General features: G+C 37.8%; 1 protein-coding gene and 1 pseudogene across 1 annotated transcript; both read right to left on the bottom strand.

Annotated features, from left to right (window-relative positions):
- Positions 1-438: 438 nt before the first annotated feature.
- Positions 439-5,302, bottom strand: LOC127946031 (cell death activator CIDE-A-like; annotated as a pseudogene).
- A 694-nt stretch (positions 5,303-5,996) lies between these two features.
- Positions 5,997-19,704, bottom strand: LOC127946030 (coagulation factor XIII A chain-like). The gene is made up of 15 exons (XM_052542314.1): positions 19,586-19,704; positions 18,807-18,949; positions 18,506-18,688; positions 18,139-18,390; positions 17,858-17,976; positions 16,349-16,456; positions 16,090-16,267; positions 15,854-15,992; positions 14,224-14,327; positions 14,043-14,131; positions 13,786-13,939; positions 13,362-13,640; positions 13,076-13,236; positions 7,462-7,598; positions 5,997-7,179 (listed from the first exon to the last, which is right to left on the bottom strand). Exons 2-15 carry the CDS (start codon positions 18,919-18,921, stop codon positions 7,023-7,025), a joined length of 2,175 nt encoding a protein of 724 aa, XP_052398274.1. The 5' UTR covers positions 18,922-18,949; positions 19,586-19,704; the 3' UTR covers positions 5,997-7,022.
- Positions 19,705-20,923: the final 1,219 nt, after the last annotated feature.

The following is a 20,923-nucleotide window of genomic DNA, read 5'->3' as shown; positions in this document are numbered from 1 at the left end:
TACAACCTTGCACTGTTAACGCAATGCTCTACCACTTGAGCCACAGGAACCATGAGAAGCAATACATACATTTGTGGCAAATATTATGGAAGCCTGTTTCCACCACTGAATAAAATAAAATGACAAAAATAAATAAATAAAGTGATACCTTTTTATCTCACAAATTCTGAAAAGGAAACTCAAAACCGTGAGAGAAGTCAGAAACGTGACTTTTGGGAGTTTCATTCTGATGGATAAGTAAATCAGATAAAGTCTTAAAAATGCAGTCACTCAACAAGAGATCTCTTTAGCACAAGTCTGATAAAATATGACATTCAAAGTATTCAGTTCACCTTTAGTGCACTATATATATATATATATATATATATATATATATATATATATATATATATATATATATATATATATATATATATATTTTTTTTTTTTTTTTTTTTTTTTTAATTCACAGTACACATTTGCATATGTTTCATTTTTAGAAAGAAGCAGTTCTGTCACATAAAACATAATGTACCAATGACACAAATATATTGATGTTTGTCTAAGCATATAAGCAAAAACTAAACATGAGAGCAATATTAATTTCTTCCCACTATTTTGATCTGTCACCAGCTGGTGTGACGTTTAGCCAGAGGATTTCTTGTCCCCGGTATACCACGGCACATACATAGAGCGACACAGGAGAACCTGACCCGCCAGTTTGGCCATGTACATGAAAAACCACAATAAAGACCTGAAGAGGGAAAAAAGAGAGTAATATCAGGTCAACATTACTAAACTTTCAGACAGACCTTTTATTACAGTAACAAACAAGATATAAAGTGGTCACTTGGGCTGTACATTTTTAGAAGGTACTAATACTTAAACTTTAGATACTAATATGGAGTGATGGGGGTAACGCATTACAAGTAACACGAGTAACTTGTATCAGATTACTTTTTTCAAATAACTATTAAAGTAATGCCTTACTTTTGAATTTACAAGAGAATATCTGAGTTACTTTTTTTCCCAATTTATTGATTGACAGCTCTCCTGTGCCCATGGTAAGGCATTACTTTACTAGTTATTAGAAAAAAGAAATCTGATACAAGTAACTCGCTCACTCAAAAAAAAATCAATAAAAACAATGCAACACCGAATAGGATGCAAACCTGCAATAATTAAATATTAAACAACACAAATATCCTTTAAGTATTTAATCTTATTCTGTATACCAGTGTCTTTGCTTCTGACTTTTGATGATCCAGTTCAACCATATTAATAAGCAAAAATTACTCTAGACAAACATTAGTGTGTCTTTTTTTGGTTGTACTTTATTTTACAGTAGTTGTACTTTATAGTGTACTTACAGTGTATTTATCTAAGTAAGTTCTGGTAATACAGTACAAGGTAACTAGATTGGGTTGGGTTAGGTTTAGGGGTAGGTTCATTGTTAGTACCTAGTTATTACATTGTAATTACTATAATAAATACATAGTATGTACATGAGGAACAGGACTGTAAAATAAAGGGCTAAAAGTGTGTTGAAATTTCTTCTTCTGCATTCTACTGTACAGACGTAAATTTACTTTCCCTTCAGCCTGAGGAATGTTATTTTCACTTTTGGTGTGAAAAGGCTTTTATGTTTGCCAAAAATATAACTTTTTTATTTTAAAAATAAATAAGTAACCCCATCCAGATTTAAAAAGTAACACAAAAGTAACGTAATGCATTACTTTCCATTAGTTACGTTTTTATGGAGTAACACAAAATTGTAATGCATTACTTTTTAAAAAACAGTTTCCCCAACACTGCTCATGTGTACTGTCAAAGTACTTATATGTAATTTTAAGGTAGGCTAATGTTTACCATTGAAGTGTAAACATGATAAAAAAATAATTACCTTTTAGCTCCAGTGACAGATTGTATACTTTTTGTAACATAGTAATCCCAGATTGCTCCCTGAAGTACATCACTGTTAATGGTAAAACATCTGTATTAAATTATAGATGCTTTACTATAGTATAAGTTTACTACTTTACTATAGTCAGACTTCAGCTTCAGCCTGGATTCAGCTGTATATGTTTATATGATTGTCCAGACAAACATTTCTAAAATTATAATTTTAAGCCTGGCATTTGGAAACCCACTTTTTATCGTGAATCTCTTACTTAAGAAGGTGCTTGGCTCTGGTGCACTTGATGTGGTATGAGAGACTGTATACTGTATTTCATAGAGCGTGGCTTTAAAGATGAGGCAGGCCAGAAAATCCTCTGGGTTCAGTCTGTACTGGTCAACGCTCAGTCTGGCAATTCCTCTTCTTAGCTGTCTGAAACTGGGCAGAACCTGCCAAATATGCATCGAGGGCAAATTGTGAGACAAATCACGGACTGAAATGAGCAACAATGTCATGAGAGTTCAGGGTAGATTCAAGCCTGCACCCTAGTGGAGTAAAAACACAAGATTGTTTTATCAAAAATAACTCTTGTAATGATTGAATAATAAGCTTTAAATAACAAATGCTGATGAAAGTTTCAAATATTGTTTTTAAGAAAACAAAACTGAAAAATGAAGCAACACTTTGGATCTGGTTAATCAGCTCTAGGACAAATAATCCTGATTAGACCTACAAATCTGTTTTCACTGCTTGCTTGAGAAGCACAGTTTATGAAACTATTTAAACCATACCAGATCATAAATTTGACAGCTGTAATTGTTTTAACTCAAAAAGTGTGTGTAAGTGTTTTGCAGCTTATGCAGTATTACACAGTTGAGAAATAGTATACTGTTAAAAAAAGAAAAATAAACGAATGTTTACTGTCAGCTGTGGCTACAGAAATTCTCTCTTAAAAGTGAAACCAATCAGCAAATTTTATCAAAATGTGCTTTTTCATTAAATATGGCATTATTAACATAAAAATAAGAAATACATAGAAAATTAAATAGAATTTAGAAAGAATCATAATAAATTTGAATGGCAATTGAATGACATATTACTGTTTAGTACTGTAAATCAGAGATTTCCACACTTCAGATCCATTTACTTCATATTTCAAGTACAATATGCAAAGTTTTAAAGGAATATTTCAATAATATAACAACACATTTACATGTTCATGGTTCTCTGATGTCAGTTAATCATCACATGATATGCAGGCAAATAAATAAAATATTCAGTCTTTATTTATTTTTTTTATGTCTATTTGTTTAATTTGACACTGCAAAATTTAAAGGTGACTATTTTTGTTAAATCAACAATATTGTCGTACCAGTTTATTGGGGGTCCAAGCTTCCCCTTTCTCCAGGACCATGAATGGAGTATTAATAGGCAGAGACTGAAAAAAAGCCTCAGAGTCCACCACTGTCCCATCATCCTCCTGCACCAGTGTGAGGAACTGATACGTCATCAAGAAAGAGCTGCACACCTGTAGTGGCAAATATACTTCTGAATTTCTATTTACTTCATTAATCGTGCAAACGATTAATTTTGTATATCAGTATAGAAATCTTCAGTAAGATCTGAATGGAGCTCAATCGACTGACTGATGTTTTTCCATGAATACAAACTAAATGAGAATCAGATTTTCTGAAACAGCAAGCATTCACTATACAAAAAATAATTTTAAAAATTGGACATTAAAGATTAATTATTATTGATAATTATTTGTGAAATTTATGAGCAATTTCTAAGTGATAATTGTAAGCCTTTTTCAGTGTACCCTTTTTGGAGCTGAAATATTATTAATAATAAATCCTAATCAAACTATTGTTTCAAAGTTTCGAGTCAGTATGATATATCAAGGTTGCATGAAATTTTGCTGACTTTTGTACAAAAAAATGATGAATGCTGAAAATTCACCTTTGCCAATAAATTACATTTTAAAATATATTGTGATAGAAAACACTTATTTAAAATTTCAATAATCTTTCACAGCCTTGATGAGCATAAAGGACTCTTTTAATGACATTAGAAATCTTATGGACCTCAAAGTGCTGAACGTTAATGTTCAATAATAATAAAAACTCCTAAATAACCCTATAGACTAGAGTATGAAGCGTCACGCTTTACTAGGTTCCAGAGATCTGACCTGCTCCATGAGGTCTGCTAGAGAAGTGGCAGTGAAGCCTTTCCTCCTGCGGTGGTTCTGCGTGCAGACCTTGTACAGACGGGGCTGAGGAGGGGGCAGCATTCGCTGGACAAGAGACGTCTGCACCGACGACACAGACCTACATCAACCACACCAACACACAGTCACAGCTGGGACTTTAATACGGCACGGAGAAACAACTGTTGTCTGAGCGGTTACACTTCAAAACAGGCCTGCAATCTCACGATAGTCCATACACGATAGAACAAAACTGTCACTTGATGTAATATGTACCATTCTGGGGTAAATCTAAAGCTACAGCTTGTTGAATAATAGAAATTAACGGCTTAATGAAAGGATTTAATGGACTGCGGTGACCCAGGCAATTTGCCATTGACCGAACAATGAGGTTTGTAAAGATTAAGTTATGGTTATATAAACAGGAAGAGATCTGTTTACCGCATCTGTTATTGCAGCAATAATGCAATGCTTGATCAAAGACTTTCATAGCAGAGTATATTGAAGTACAGATCACTTGCACAGTAGTTTTACTGTATTTCACTTACAGAGGCTTAATTATTTGATTTGAGCATGAAGAATTTTAAATTAAAAATGCATTTAAAAAGGTAATACTTTAAAATAAGGATCAGTTTGATGCATGAGATATCGTAAACTAAATTAACTTAATGCTAATTTAGAAATACATCAATGTTCTTTGTTAATAATGTTTGTTTTTAAATTGTTAATGTTTACCATGTTAAAAATGTATTAGCGGATTGTTTATAGTGTTTATAGTTATAGTTATACTCTAAAACATTTCCTTACATTTTTATTTATAAGCACATTTCAACTTAATTTCAACTTGATTTTTTTGATCCAAGTTTTTTTTTTTTAAGTGACCTTTAATATAAATTATATAAATTAGTTTTATGAGTAAAAATAATGGGAAAATAGATTCTGTCATAACAGTAGTGTTAACGAACTCTAAAGTGCTACTATTAAGAGATTAAATACAATTTTAGAGAATTTCAAGCTTGTATTTACACAAATAACCAAAAGACTCCCCAAAAATCCTGTTGACCTCTAACACTGAAGCCTAAAACTATTGTCTTGAAAGATGTCTTACCTCACTAGAGATGTAGGAACTGAGGTTTTTGCGTACTCCATACTTCACAGAACTGCTGGAAATGTTAAAAACACATTCACTGAGCTGTAACTGAAACCTCTAATGCTCTGAGCAGAACGAGTGATCCGCAGGAGGAGTTTGTTCTACTAATGCCCAACTAGTGAATAAATTCAGGTCTTTTCCTAGCACAACGCTATACTGGCTGTTTTCTGCTACTGTGTTCACATTTCAGGACAAGCAAAATCATCATGAAATAGCTGCATTTACATAAAATTCACATCTGGCCTTCAGCCTCTGAGCTAGTGTTTTATATTTATATGAAACTGTGATGAATTGCTGTGAGGTCAGGCTGGGGTCGTTTGTACAGCATCACCACTCCAAAGCTACATATTTATTTACAAAGAAAGCTATAAATTTGTTTTTAGAGGTTGGTCAGTTATAAACTTGAATGTTTCGAAGTCTTAAAAGTTAAAACACAGAAATTAGCATGACGTGTGCAGTGTAAATCCGGGGTTAATCAGGGGTTAAGCAATGCCTAATTATAATTAAAGTTCTCAAACTTGCTTCTGAAGACTTGTATGGGTAGTATGTGGGGATTGAACCTCTCGGTTAAATGTCAGAATCACAAATATTCATACTTATTTCCACGTCAAATTGTAAAATACGAGGGAAAACATTTGTTCTCTTGTAGTTATCCATTAAATAGACCTCAGGCGGGTTGAATGACATGCATTTTTCCAAAATTTCCGATTTTGGGACATGCTTATGAGGCACATATTGGTAAATATTGAGTGAATAATAAATTGGGCAACTATAGAATTAAATTTATTGAAATCATAGCCCTTTGAGATGTAACATCTCATTTTCAAGGGGGTCATATAAACACAAATTACAACATAAATTTAACAACCAAACAAAACATGTACAGTACACACAGAAATATACAAAAGCAAAAGACAAGCTCCAGTCCCCCAATCCTACAGCATGATAACAAAACAATATACGCCATACATAAGCAGAATCAACTTAAGAAAATGTACAAATAGAAAATAGAGATATCCTAAAACAACAAAAGAAAGTAGCAGACCACAGAATTCTCATGGTTTCCACTACAAATTCTATTAACTATTAAGCATTAAAACCATACAAACTTTTTTTGTGTGTGTGTGCCGGTTTCGCAATTTATTTATTTTTTAAATCAAACAGGCTTGGAATGGCATGAGATGAGTTTGCTAAATGATGACAGGTCTTATAAATTATTGTATATATCTTATATGCGAATATGAGTGTTTGTGTCCAAAAAAATAATAATTCTGTCCATCAAAAAGCTTCAAACATTTATTCTTGATATGCATTAATACAACATAGTCCATGGCATTAGAGCACAGTTAAACAACAATACATTGTGATTAATAAAGTAAGCTAGGTAAGATTCCTTCCAACCAGAGAAAGCATTTCACCAAACAAAACATGTTACAGATAACTAGGCATTTCAATTGATGTCATTATTAAATGCACAATTTAGCAAATCGAGCAAAAACAATAGAAAATCGAGGGAATGGTAATCGTGTGCACGTTTTAGTAAATATGAGGGAACGAATTAGTAAATCGTGCAAACAATTTTTTTTTTTTTTTTTTTTTTTTTTTGGCATGTCATATCCTTACTCATGTTGTCCAAACCTGCATAAATGTATCTTCTGCTTTTCAAAACATTGGTTGTGTTCCACAGAACAAATGAAAGTCATAAAGTTTTGTTTTCACTGAAACACTGTTTTCTCTTCCATTCCTCTTTCCCTGTCTTTTCTCTATCTTGTTCACAGTGTCACTCTTTATTCAGTATTTGGGTCTTGCACTACTTCAAATTCCAGCTTATTGGTGACCTGTCTCAGTTGAGGACAGTCTAGACAGGCCATGAGCACCTTCTTCCCCAGAGACTGAGGGATCAGCAACAGTCTATACATCACCGAAGCACCAGGTAATATCTGGCTGCAAGTAGAAACACACACAAAAGAGATTAAATGTTTTCAGAATTCAGCCAAAGGTTTATTTGGTTTTCTATGTATGCAACATGACTGCAACATAAACTGGAGTCACCATAAAATAAATAATTGAATGTATATTGATAGTGTATATGCACAAAAATAAATACCATATATGTCTTTGTAAATGTCTGGACATGTTTATTGGTGTATGGTGTAGTAGTTATTGCGACATCTATGTGTGTTTGCTTTATTTCACCTGCAAGTGTGATAGAAATAAAAAGGTCACCTGTATTTCTTCAATTTGGTCGGTATCAGACCAGGTCCATCAACACGAAGCTGAACATCTTTCATGGTGAAATTATAGGGATTCAGGAATTCCACACTGACCACGAGTTCCTTGCCAATCTGGGGAGATCCAGTCATCTGTAGATAGATTATAATGTAGAGCAACAACAGCTTTTACAAAGCTCCTTTTTTTTTCATTTGCAACACAACTATGCAAGTTGCATGTACAAAATACCATAGTACTGTACGAATATGATAGAATATATAACTGCACCTTCATAAGTAGAATAAAATAAAAACACACTGATGCACATTCTTTATTTATAATTTTGTAGAAGCACAGATAAAAGTCGTCTTGAAATCAAAATTGACAAATCTTAATTTTGTAATGGAGTATTGCAGTATTTATTAGAAATGATTTATCTATGCTTATAATTAGGTTATCCTTCCTCTCGTAACAACATCTTTTTTCTGCTGACATTTTTACTAGTAAAGTAAAACAATCAGTCAACTCCCAATGGACAAAATCATGTACCACCCGACAATTTTCCTTGTTCTAAAACGATCATCAGCTGGAGTGCCCATGAACTCCAGTGGAGGGCACTCTACTCAGGACTCTTGTATTTGGTGTCCATTTCCATTCCCAACTCCATTTCCCATAATCCCATGCTTAGGGCTTATCACCAGGTGTCCCCTTTTTCACTCCCCTATATATAATGCGTTTGGACTCTCACTGTCATGGTTCACATGATGATGGCCATGGGTCGTGCTGTCCAAGCCCTGGTCACTCAGGTTTCGTAACTTACCACTCAGTTTCAGCACTTCAAGTAAGAGACCGTTTCTTCTCAGCAACCACCTGCGTCCAATCCACCAGCTACCGTGGATCAAAGTATCCAATCTCCTGAGCCTCATCTACCACCACCAGCCTTTTATTCCGGGAGCCCCGGTTGTGTTGCTAATTTTTGGCTAAATGCTCCCTCTATATTTCTCTTCAACCGTCATTGTTTCCCACCAAGGAATCTAAGATAGCGTTCATTATAACTCTGCTCACAGGACGAGCGGCAAGCTGGGGAACCACCGTGTGGGAACAGAGACTTCCGTGCTGCGCCTCCTTCCAAGCATTTTCGCAGGAGCTGAAGAAGGTATTTGATCGTGCTGCTTATGGCAGAGAGGCAGCTAGACTTCTCGTGGAGCTGCGACAAGGGGATCGCACCGTAGCCGATTATTATATAAAATTTTGCACTTTAGCCGCGGAGTGCGGCTGGAATTCTGAGGCACAGTTGGACCAGTTTCTACACAGACTTTCGGATACCATCAAGGATGACATTTATTCCTCGGATTTACCCGTGGGGGTGGATAATCTCATTGAGTTGGCTATTCGTGTGGATGTGGAGTAAGGAGGCGTATCCACCAGAAGATACTAAGGAGAATCCCTGATGTCACTCATCAGAGCAGCCTATCATCAGTAGGGCTGTGCAAAAAATCGAATCGAATAACGTGATTCTTAGCCCCTAAAATGTTAATTTTACCAAGGCAACCCTTCTAAAAAACATATATTTTAACCCTGGGAAGCTTTTTTTTTTATCAGGGAACCTTCTAGAAGCATGATTAGGCTAGTTTTTGACTAGTTTTAAGAAGCAACTGGGCAGGATTTGTTGTGAAAACCTGGCAACCCTGATCTGAACGCATGTGCTGGAGATATACTTCTAATTACAGGAGCATCTTTACTGATGAGATGCGCATGAAAATCACATTCAATTTTTTGCACAGCCCTAATCATCAGTCACTGGCGAGAGTGAGTTCTCGTTTCCAGATCCCGAACCCATGCAGATGGGCAGGTCTCGCCTTTCACAGCAATAGAAGCAGAGACGCAGAGAGAAAGGTTTGTGCTTGTACTGTGGAGCCACCGGTCATGTCGTTCTGCAATGTCCAGTAAAAGCCGGTGCCTGCCAGTAAGTAATAGGTTACTGATGGGTGGGGCAACTCTTAATAAATCCCCTCTTTCTTTCACGTCGCTATCGGTAAGGCTCACACTCCATTCTCTAACTCTTGACTGTGAGGCTTTGGTGGATTCGGGGGTTGAGGGTAATTTTCTAGACATTAATGTTGCTAAAGACTTAAGATACCTATGGTGGAACTCTCTCAGCCCATCTCTGTGGTGGCACTAAATGGTCAGCCATTACCCTCCGTCACACATTCCTCAGTCTCAGTCAAACTTATAATCTCTGGACAACACACTGAGAACATTAGCTTTCTCTTAACTGACACTCCTGCTGCTCCTGTGGTTTTGAGGCATCCCTGGCTAGTGCTCCATAATTTTTTTTTGTCTTGTCCTGGAGTGAATATTGTCATGCGTTATGTCTGTTCTCTGCATGTTCTCCTGTGTCTTGTTCTGTGTTTCAGGATGATCACACTGACCTGTCTAACGTGCCACGTGAGTACCTCGACCTGAAGAGACTATTCAGTAATTCTCGGGCTGCTTCTCTACCTCCGCATCGTCCCTATGACTGTGCTATAGAGTTATTTTCAGGTACATCTCCGCCTAAAGGCAAATTATATTCGCTTTCCAATCCGGAGAGGGAGGTCATGGAGAAATATATTTCTGATTCTCTTACAGCCAAGATCATCTGCACCTCTTCCTCTTTTTTTCGTGAAAAAGAAAGACGGCTCTCTTCATCCCTGTATTGACTATCGAGGCTTGAATGACATCACGGTGAAGAAAACTTATCCTTTGCCGTTGATGTTGGCGGCTTTCATGCGTCTGCAGGGGGTGTCATTTTTCAAGAAATTTAAACTCCGTAATGCTTATCATTTGGTTCGCATAAGAGAGGGGGATGAATGGAGGACCACTTTTAATACCCCCAGGGGGCACTTTGAATATCTTGTTCTTCCTTTTGGCATTTGTAACGCCCCCCCCCGGTATTCCAAGCACTCATCAACGATGTGTTGAGAGATATGGTAGATCAGTTAATTTATGTGTACCTGGATGACATACTGATATTTTTTCATTCTCTCCAGGAACATGTTCAACACGTCAGGCAAGTGCTTCAGAGGCTGTTAGAGAATGGGCTTTTTGACAAGGCGGCGAAATGCGTTATCCATGCACAGTCTGTTTCTTTTTTGGGATACATCATCTCGGCCGAGGGGGTGTGCATGGATACCGACAAGATCCAGGCTGTGGTAAATTGCCCAACCCTAGAGTCTCATAAGGCCCTGCAGAGGTTTCTGGGCTTTGCCGATTTCTACCGACATTTTATTCGCAATTTCAGACAGCTAGCCGCCCCTTTGACTTCCTTAACCTCCATCAAGACTGCCTTCAGGTAGTCTAGTGCAGTGGAAGCTGCATTTTCCAAACTGAAAAGCTGTTTCGTTTCAGCTCCCATCCTTATTGCCCCTGATCCTTCCCAGCAGTTTGTGGTGGAGGATGACGCTTCAGAGGTGGGGGGTTTGTGCGGTTTTATCCCAGCGTTCCCTCACTGATGGTAAGGTGCATCCTTGTGCGTATTTCTCTCACCATTAGTCCCCCGCCAAGCATAATTATGACATTGGAAACAGAGAGCTGTTGGCAGTCAAGCTCGCTTTGGAAGAGTGGCGTCATTGGTTGGAAGGTTTGGGGGTTCCTTTAATGTTTGGACTGATCACAAAAATCTTGAATACATCAAGTCCGCTAAAAGATTAAACTCTAGGCAGGCTCGAAGGGCTCTTTTTTTTTTGGTCGTTTAGATTTTTCTATTTCTTATCATCCAGGTTCTAAGAACATCAAATCGGACGCGTTATCCCGTATTTTTTATGTTTCTGATAGCCCATCTTTTTCCGAACCCATTGTACCCCAGAAAGTCTATATTTCTGCAGTCACGTGGTACATCGAGTCGAAAGTTCGCACAGCCTCGCAAGGGGTAACGTCCCCGCCCGGGTGCCCACCGGGTCGGTTGTTTATGCCAGAGGCTTCAAGGTCCGAAGTTATCCAATGGGGTCATTATTCCAAGGTAGCTTGCCATCCTGGGGTAAATCGTACCATGTTTCTCGATAAACAGCGGTTTTGGTAGCCAGCCATGGCTCGTGACATTCTTCTTTTTGTTTTGGCTTGCTCTGTCTGAGCTGTTTCGTAGTCTTCCAATCGACCCCCTGCTGGACTCCTTCAGCCGTTGTTAGTTCCTTCGAAGCCCTGGTCCCACAACTCGCTAGATTTCGTCTTGGGTCTCCCTCCCTCACAGGGAAAAAAAGGGATAAACAGTGGTTTATCCCTTTTATTATCAGAGCGAGAGGACATGTTAACACTTAATCGGATTGAAAACCGAAACTGGAAAGTACTGCGCATGTGCAGCAACGTAGAAATAGCATAATGACTTATAAGGCACCGAATGAGTTGTTCATCCTGGTGAATAAAGTGTCATAAATAAGTGTCCTGTCATTATAAATCTCCCCTTTCACTCAGCGGATGTGAAGTGGAACACAACCACGTCCTACCAGTCCTCGTTAAAGACTCTCATCAACAGATGACTAGTTCTGAGTGTGGGAAGAGGCACTTTTACGACTTTTTTTTTGCTAAAGTAAAGTTAAGCAACACAACAGTTCATGTGCTGGTCGTCGCCTAATTAGGACCCGAAGCAGATAAATAATATGTGTGCTTTTTAAAACAGCAGTGGGAAACTCTGTATATTCATGCAGTGTGCGCATGTCAAAAGAGTAAATTTTGATCAGAAGCTTGTGACATATAAACGCACACATCAACCCGATCACTTTATGTACCGTTCATGTAAACACTACGTTCGGATTCGTCAATCAGAATTAATTCATTCCAATGGAAGCAAAAAGTGTCCATGTAAATGCAACTAATGATTCTGAAGTCTTGTTTAGCCTCGTCTGACATTTCCGAGCATTTTCCTGGTGTTTGTTTCTTGCCGTATCTGATCTTGGTTTGTTTATACCGCCTGTGTTTCTCTGCTGCCTGCCCTGACCTCTGCCTGTTACTGTTTCTGATTTTGGATATCCCTTGACATACTTGACGCTGTTGTTTGATTACTGCCTGTTTGACCACTCTATAATAAACTACTGCATATGGATTCGGCTGTCTCTGACACCTTGTAACAACAATAGGGAAGAAAAGACTATCACAACTTCTGTTTCATACCAACTTTTTGTAAAAAGGTGCATCGCCTAAAAGCGCCGACCAAATGACTTGACATGAAGTTGCAATTACAACTTCCTAACAAGTAAATATGAATTTCCCATGAGATACTGAATGCAACTTAACTCCGCTTTACCAATTGTTTTTAAAGCTAAAAGAATTGTGAAATTGTGAAATCTGCACCCCTGAAGCCAGAGTTGTATGGAATGTTTCAGTTTTATTTTACTGTGTTGCTGTTGTTTTTTATAATAATGAACAATAAACCTTTTTCTATAAAGGTTCATTTTAGTGAGTTACTTTAAACTGTTTTTGTCCTTTGAATGGAAGTCAATCAATAAAGACAGGTTTGGGACAACATGATGGTGAATTAATTATGACAGAATGTTCATTTTTGACATATTTCTAAATCAATATCAAGTGTGAACTCAAAATGAATACCCTGCCCGAAACACGGACTCCCCTAAGAATTGTTATTAAAGGTGTTTACCTTCATTGTAAGTTCAGGAGGAAGAAGACTGACAACTCTCATCGTGGAAAGGGAAGTGTCACTTTCCTCAACTTGCCCATACACCACGAAGAGCAGGTTGGACTTATCCACAAGGTAGGGCATGTACTCCGAAGCTGTGACATCTATTGTCCGGGACTCAGCTGTAAAGATATTATGATCACACTATGAACTAATCCATTTACAATTTTTTTAGAATTCCTTAGAACTTTATAGCTCGATCTCAAGATAATGAACTGCTTTACTGAAACACTTCTGTTGGACTCACTTGTCGAGGCTTCCACGGTTGCAGATTTTTCCTCAGACATAAAAGTTTTGCTACTGATGCCCGTGTAATACACCACACAGCCAGTGATGACGGCGCTGAGGGTACAGGTTTGTTTGGTCTGGTTTTTAATGTTCAGAGTCAGCTGGAGGTTTTCACCAATTTTGATGGCGTCAGCCTGGAGCTCAATGTCCACACCTGATTCTGGGGGCGTCAAGTAATCCCTGGAAGGGGCACCATGTTGCTCTGCAAACTGCATGATTTCTCTCTCCTTGAGACTTCCTAGAATCATGAAGTTTGAAGGCAAAATATTGGCATTTTCCATCGGTCAGAGACCAATCGTTTGAATCACATTGTTACATTGAAGGCAGCTCTCCTGATCTAATGTCACATTGCATACAATTCTGTAGATTGATATGAAACATACCTTCTGGGTATTTATAGTTAGTTGTGATGTCCTCATAATCGCTGCTGTCTTTCTTTTGAGTCAAAATGAGCTTTCCCACATACACAGTGTCTACACGGATAATCTTCAGATTTCCATACATATCAGCCTTATAGTATATCACATCACTGTTTATCTGAAGACAGGAAATATATATGTTTTTCCATGTCTATTTGCATGTAGCTAAAAATGTATTATAAATATACAGGGTAAAAGCAAGAACATTGACACGCTTTTACCTCTGCAAAGACGAACTTTGCATCGAATGGATAGCTGACCTCTCCCTCTTTGATGGCATTGACAGACGCTGGGCCACATCGATAAAGACCTGCATGGGACATGTAAAATAACATAAATATAAACTTGGGTCAAAAAAGGCACTGCTATGGTGCGTTTATAATGTGGCAGAAGTCATGATACCATCACTGGTCTCCTGAGGGGTGCAGTCGATCGCTTGCCAGCCAGAGAACTTTTCAAGCAGATCAGGCCTTTTCATGTACACCTCATTCCAGATGTGGAAATTCCTGTTACATACAGAATTGCATCTAAACATTTTACTAACTAACCTGACAATAGAATTATATTGGCTTCGTAGTGTATCATAATTTTTTTTCACTAAATAGTAAAAATGGCTACAATGTAAAAGTCTGCATTAACATTGGCACACACACACACACACACACACAAAACATAAATAATTTTTTTTGTTGTTGTTGTTTTTTTTACTCACATGTGACACAGATCAAATATTGTTGCACATGTGTAAATAAAAATCTGCACAAGATCAGATTTTTCACGTGCACAAATACATATCCAATATCTGGACATCTGTGTCTAAGAAATTGGACACCTATGTCTAAACACGTGAATCTGATTCCCATTGGAACTTCAAGCCATCACAAGGCAAGGGAGCTGCATTTGCCCAAGAAAGGAAAAATACAGATCTGGTATGAAACTCTGATGGTGCAGTGCGATAGGTCTAACTCAATCTTACGTAATGAAATCATTATAACATGGCACAGCTGATTGGTTCTCTCCTGTACTGGTAGCCAATGGGCTCGCCGCTCAACATTCAAATATATGACTAGAGCTGCAGGTAGTAGTGCAGCTTGCTTCAGAAACCCTCCTCCTTCCCCAGCTCCACCTGTATAGATCTGCGACAAGGCGATTCATGTATACTATGGGGTTATTTAATGTATGTTATATTTGCATCAGCAATATTTCTTACACACTCACAGCAGCATGTTGTAGATATATTGGCAGTGGCAAGTCTCGGAACTTAGCGTAGCAGATTCATTCCTCCAAGACCAAATACATTAACATTATCATGTACATCACCATGCCAATCCCTCCGAGAGTTTTCATGACGGAACTTTACTTTGTCAAATTATGAAGCAGATGTTGCCTGTATGTGCTCCAACATAACTCTGCTTCTTTTATTAAGCATTCAGGAGCACATAAACTTGTTTTGAGATGTTGTCTCGTGAATTTTCTAAATAAAATCTCTTTGCTACATTATATTTTCAGGAAGGTGATAATAATGTCACTGTTTTTTGAGTAATTAAACAGCTCTAAAGAACAGTAGATAAAACAGCTTACATTATTTTATCTATTCAGACAGAATTTGCACTACAAACGTCAATGACAGTTTTAACTTGAACATGTCCAAGCTGGCAAGTGATCATGGTATAAGCGGGATAATCACAGACGGTATGCATTAAAGTCAAAGAACAAGCTAATTTTAACTATTAATTTCATTTACGGCTATTCAAAACCCAGGGGTCTACTGAGTCTCTGGAAGTGATTACCAGTGGAACTGGTCTAGTTTAGGAGGGGATTCAAGTTAATGAAGATATCAGGTACTAGTCATGTCTTAAGTGAATGTAAACAGATTGGACAAAAAAAGTGGAAATTGTCAAAAGATCAGATCTTTGCATTAAGCCTTGCAGTGTAAAGACAGCTTGTTATTTCAACAAAGGCACCAATTTTCTGCAATGCAAAATGCAGAATTGTGGACCTCTTGGATGCAACCTGGTTTAGGGGATCTCACCAGATCGAATCTTTTGTTCGGCTTTGGTCCCAATTCCCATCCTTGTTTAGCACAATGTCTGTCTTCAAGTTGCCTGTGTTGTCAACAGCAGAGTGGTAAGTGGTGATGACCCGTGCAGGGATCCCGAGACAACGCGAAACTGGGTGGGGGACAGGAACAGTTGTTGCAAAAAATGATGTAGAATTTTGACAATGTTTTATGAAGAAAACTGTCTTTAATGGACGGGCCATACTCACAAGTGTTCATCACGCCGGAAAACACCCAGCACTGTGCAAAGCGCACAGGCTCATAACCTTCATTGACATATTTGAGCATGATTTCAGGGCTTCCGGTCCAGGCAGTGGGTGCTGTACCGTCGGAGTAGTCACCACTCCAGTTGCCAACCAGGACACCTTTATCGTCTTGGGCGTTCAACTGAAAATATACCAGCAAATACAAAATGATTACTTGTTCATGGAATTATCCATAACTTTAAAACTTATTATCAAATCATACCAGAGCTGATCCTTGCCGAACTACTTCAATGACATTTCCACGGTACATTAGTGGTACTTTCCCATTATCCATTATCAATAGGCAGGCATCCAGAATCCCCTCTTCAAACTATAGTAAACCACATAGGATGTTAATTCAGGGGTGTCCAATGCTGTTCTTGAAGGGTCACCTTCCTGTAGAGTTTAGCTTCAATACTAATTAAACACACTTGGAACAGCTAGTAAAGGTATCCTAACTTCTCGATTACTCGGATGTACCTCATGGCCTATGTTGCATGAGTGCCCACTACTGGCAGAACCCTTGTTCACTGGGAATCTGCTATGGTGATGATTTGATATTTACATGTTATTACTTATACTGAGGTGGTGTTCAATTAAGCACAATTTAATGTGTCTGTATCATGTTGCATTGTGTGTGTTTGAGTCTCCTGACGTGTACGTATGAGTAGTCTCGCTCCCTCAGTCAAAGTCGAGGTGTTTAGGGTCTATCCATATAAATGTCCCTCCTCTTGATAAAGTGGAAAGTACCTTAAAATGGTAGCAGGGATTCCCAAAGGGGAATTGCTCAGGGAAGTTTGCATGTATGTCTAAGAGCGAAGTGGACGTTTCTCAATTGGATGGCTGCATCCTAGTGAGGCTGTGTCCTTCATAGACCAGTCTTTCTCAGCTTCTAGGCTTGAGTCCTCCTCATCATTGAACGCTTAAAGTGAGATGATCTAGTAAGTCCCAATAGCAATGTCATAAAGGTTAAAAGTTATGGGTTAATTATGAATCTCAAATTGCTCAATGTGGTCTCATTTTCTGTCTTTGTGTGTGTGTGTGTGTGTGTGTGTGTGTGTGTGTGTGTGTGTAGTTTGGCATGTGTACAAAGGATTGTGGGTAATTGGAAGACACAAAGGATACACTTGATGCATCTTACAAGGATCATTAAATTTGAGATGGGCTTCGATGGTGCTTGATGGTCGCCGTGATTTTGCCAAGTAAGGTTCCTGGATCAACATCTTTTGATGACTGAATAAACATTATTATCCAAAAATATAGATTTAACCCGATTCTTACCCCTAAACCTACCCCTACCCATAATTTTTTCCTAAAATCTGAGTGAAAGGATAGCTGATTAACAAGGGTGTAGAAGCACCTTACCCTGATTGTAAGCTTAAAACGGGTATTTCCTGAAAAGTTATATCTCCATTCTGATTGGTTTATTGGAATGTTGTTCCAGGATCAACAAGGATGTTGATCCAGGAACATGTTGTACTTGGTGAAATCACACTCACCATGCTTGATGGTGTGGCAGCCGAGGTATGCAACCTTACTAAGATGCAGCTTTATAATTAAGAGACACCCCTATAAATTTCCAAGCAGGTGTGTTTGAACTGGTTGGAGCTGTACTCTGTAGGAAAATGGCCCTTTAGAAGCAACATTGGACACCCCTAGGTTAGATTGTATATGGGCATGAGCATTTTTTTTTATGCCTGATGTGAAGAAACATCTCCAGATTACTGCCAACCTGCCCAAAGTTCCATGAGCGGGAGGTTATGTCTTTGTAATCTCCATTGAAGATGGTCCCCACATCATTCATCACATACTCCTGTCTGTCCTCCTCGTTGTCCATGTACACTTGATCCTCTGGGTAACAACACACACAAAATGCATGTGTCATCACATGTGTAGTGAGATAATAATGGTCCAGTGTCCGAGTAAATCTAAAGACTTATCAAAGTTCCATTGTTTGACAAGTTCATGCTACAAATATTAAAATAGTTTCCAGTGTGTTACAGTCGTACTCACCAGTGTCCCAAGGATTGAACAGCACATAGAAATCAGTGTTGGGGTTCCTCGGAGTGCGCTGTTTTCCCAAATCAGTGATTACTGCTATAAAGATGCGGAATCGGCCAATGATGCAGCTGGCGTCAGGTGTTATGCCCACTGTCACTGCATTGGCTTTTGTTTCCACCACACGACACTTCCATCGCCCGTTTTGTTTCATTTTTCCAATAGACACATTGATGTAGGTGCTCTTTTTTGCATTAGGTGAACTGCCTGTGATGAGCAAATCAGCAGATTTAACCTGTGCTAGGCTACAGAGATATTTCCTTACAGAGTCTTTATGTAGTTTATCATGTTTTTAAAAGTTTTACTAAACGCAGAAGCTCACCAATCATGAACTCCAGCTGCACCATATCCTGCTCTGCATTGAAGTCCCGGTTTAGATTGATGATGATGTTGAACTCTTTATTCCTGCGCACAATGAGACTGGAATTCTTGTACTTGTCTGTGTAATGTTTTTTTCTGTTGTCCTCCACACACATGTCAAAGCTCACCACGTTCAGACCTGCAGCTTTTTTTTTTTTTTTTTTTTTTTTTAAAGAAGACGTATTTTCACAAATTGTGGAAAATGTTTGAATGTTTTTTGTGCAGAATGGCATGCATAAATGCAAACATGAGTAAGACTTTACCTCCATCTAGGGGTCCCCTTGGCTTCCAAGCATCCGAAAACTCATCAAGTATGTTAGACTCCTGTGAGTTGGAGTTGGCAAGGGAAATACGGCCGATGACATTATTAAATGACATGATGTGCACAAAATGTCTTGACGTTGACCTGGATGACAGATCATTTCAATGTTAGAAACATACAGCCATACAGACAGTCCTTTAGGGCTGGGAATCAACTCCTTGCTTCCAAGTCAGTTCTCGATTCTCAACAACTTGGGAGCAAGAAACTAATTCCAAAAATTTGGGATTAAGTTGCCTTTTTCGGTTCAATACAGCAACTGGTGCTTGCTTAAGTTAATGAGGTTCACTGTTTATTTCTGTGATCAGCATTCGACTGACAAACATATTTAATTGCCTACAACTTTTGTTTTGAATCTAAAACACACAATTCAGACACTGGTGCACAAATGTGAATAAGTGATAATTTCGCTTAAAAGGTGAAACTGGCTTGTCTGTTGTCTGCAATGGAAGGTTTTGAGCGACGCTTTGATTACATGAAGAGATCTTGGATGCTGATAATAATCAATGAATACAAAGGGAATTTGCATAGTTGATTCCAGAACCAGAAATCAAAGTCGGATACAAAAATTTCTGAAACGAACATCCCTACACTTTGAGAATACATTACCTAAGGCATGTATCTCTGTGTAATATACAGTATAAACAAAACTAAACTAAACAGCCTTGTATGTAATGCTAAAGTGTTTACAGTTGAAACCATCATGAAAAGTGTTGAACTCACGGTGTCTGTAGAAGAGTAGATGGTCTGCTGAGAAGCTCCAGGCAGATGTGTTAATGAAGAGCCTCATGCTGATTAATATACGCTCAGGACTTCCTCTTCCACTGGAGACAAACACCTCCAAGGAACCACAGCCACCAAAGTCAAGAAGATCCCAAGATCAGGTCAGTCTGACACACACATCTGTGACCCTGCTTCTGATTCTCGATGACAACAGCATATTCAGACCATCACTAACAATAGACGAGATGATAATGATATAATTCAGTCCAAAAGCTTGAAGGATTGAAAGGAAGTGTTTTGGAACAACAAAACGTGCTGGAATACGTGACTTTATTTCACATCATTGTGGATATGATGGATAGATCTGTGTATGCATGTGCTGATCACCATTCTTTAAAACATCAACAATATTTCACTCAATATGTATTTGTTATTCATCATATTTCAAAAAGCCAGGGTTTATTATACTCACACTGTATTGTCTTACTAAATCTAATTATAATCTTCATTGTGTACAGTGAGATAAATTGCAGTTACCTTCAGCCAAAAATATTTTACTGTATTTTTTCTGTAAATGATATATATATTTTTTTCATTCCAGCAATGCCATTGACATTAGTTTGATCCCCAAGGACAGAGCAAAAATGCCTCCAAAATTCCTTTTTTTTTCTTTTTTTTTGGAAAGCCATAATGTTTGCAAATATGTATTAAAAATATGTTTTATAACACTTATCTCATAACAGTATCTATGCAACAGTAATTTGATTGTAAGTGTATTTATGCCACCTCTGATCTGCATACAGACTCAATGCCACTTCAGATGCTGATTAAAACGTATTATTCATATTTAATTCATTGATTACATTTACGAATTTAAGATAAAGGTTAACATATATCTGATATGGTCAGACAAAAATCCTTTATAAATGTTCTAAAAATAGAAATCAATTTAGAGTGGCATATATTGCCCCTTAATGGAAAAAATTCAATTTCTGTACTGATCTAATGTTGTAGGACTGTACCTTCAGTGAACTCTCGGTCAGATAAAACCTCAGTTGTTATGGGTAGATGATGCATAGAGGGTTTGTGTTACATTTTTATCCATATACAGTTCAAATCTGTTTCCTCTTTTTCTCATCATACTCTCTGGATCCATAAAATAATATATGAGCGGATACTGACATAAGCAGTCCTAAACAATGCTGTATATATATATAAGAGGAGAATAGTTAATCTGCTTTTCTACCTCCTAGAAATTTCATAGATCAGTAAATAAATAAATAATAGTTTTTGCCTGTAAATCAGATTCTGAGTTAAAAAAAAAAAACAGACTAGCAA

Source organism: Carassius gibelio, chromosome A24 (genome assembly GCF_023724105.1).
Source record: "Carassius gibelio isolate Cgi1373 ecotype wild population from Czech Republic chromosome A24, carGib1.2-hapl.c, whole genome shotgun sequence".
NCBI classification, from domain to species: domain Eukaryota; kingdom Metazoa; phylum Chordata; class Actinopteri; order Cypriniformes; family Cyprinidae; genus Carassius; species Carassius gibelio.
This window is presented reverse-complemented; position numbering and strand designations above follow the sequence as displayed.

Bases quoted from the DNA above. Each gene is read 5' to 3' on its own strand.
- LOC127946030 (XM_052542314.1), bottom strand. From the start codon at position 18,921: ATGTCATTTAATAATGTCATCGGCCGTATTTCCCTTGCCAACTCCAAC. The intron at 16,457-17,857 runs GTTGGCAGTAAT...GGTTTACTATAG, and splicing joins GCTCATGGAACTTTGGGCAG to TTTGAAGAGGGGATTCTGGA. The intron at 16,268-16,348 runs GTATGATTTGAT...GTATATTTTCAG, and splicing joins TTCGGCAAGGATCAGCTCTG to TTGAACGCCCAAGACGATAA.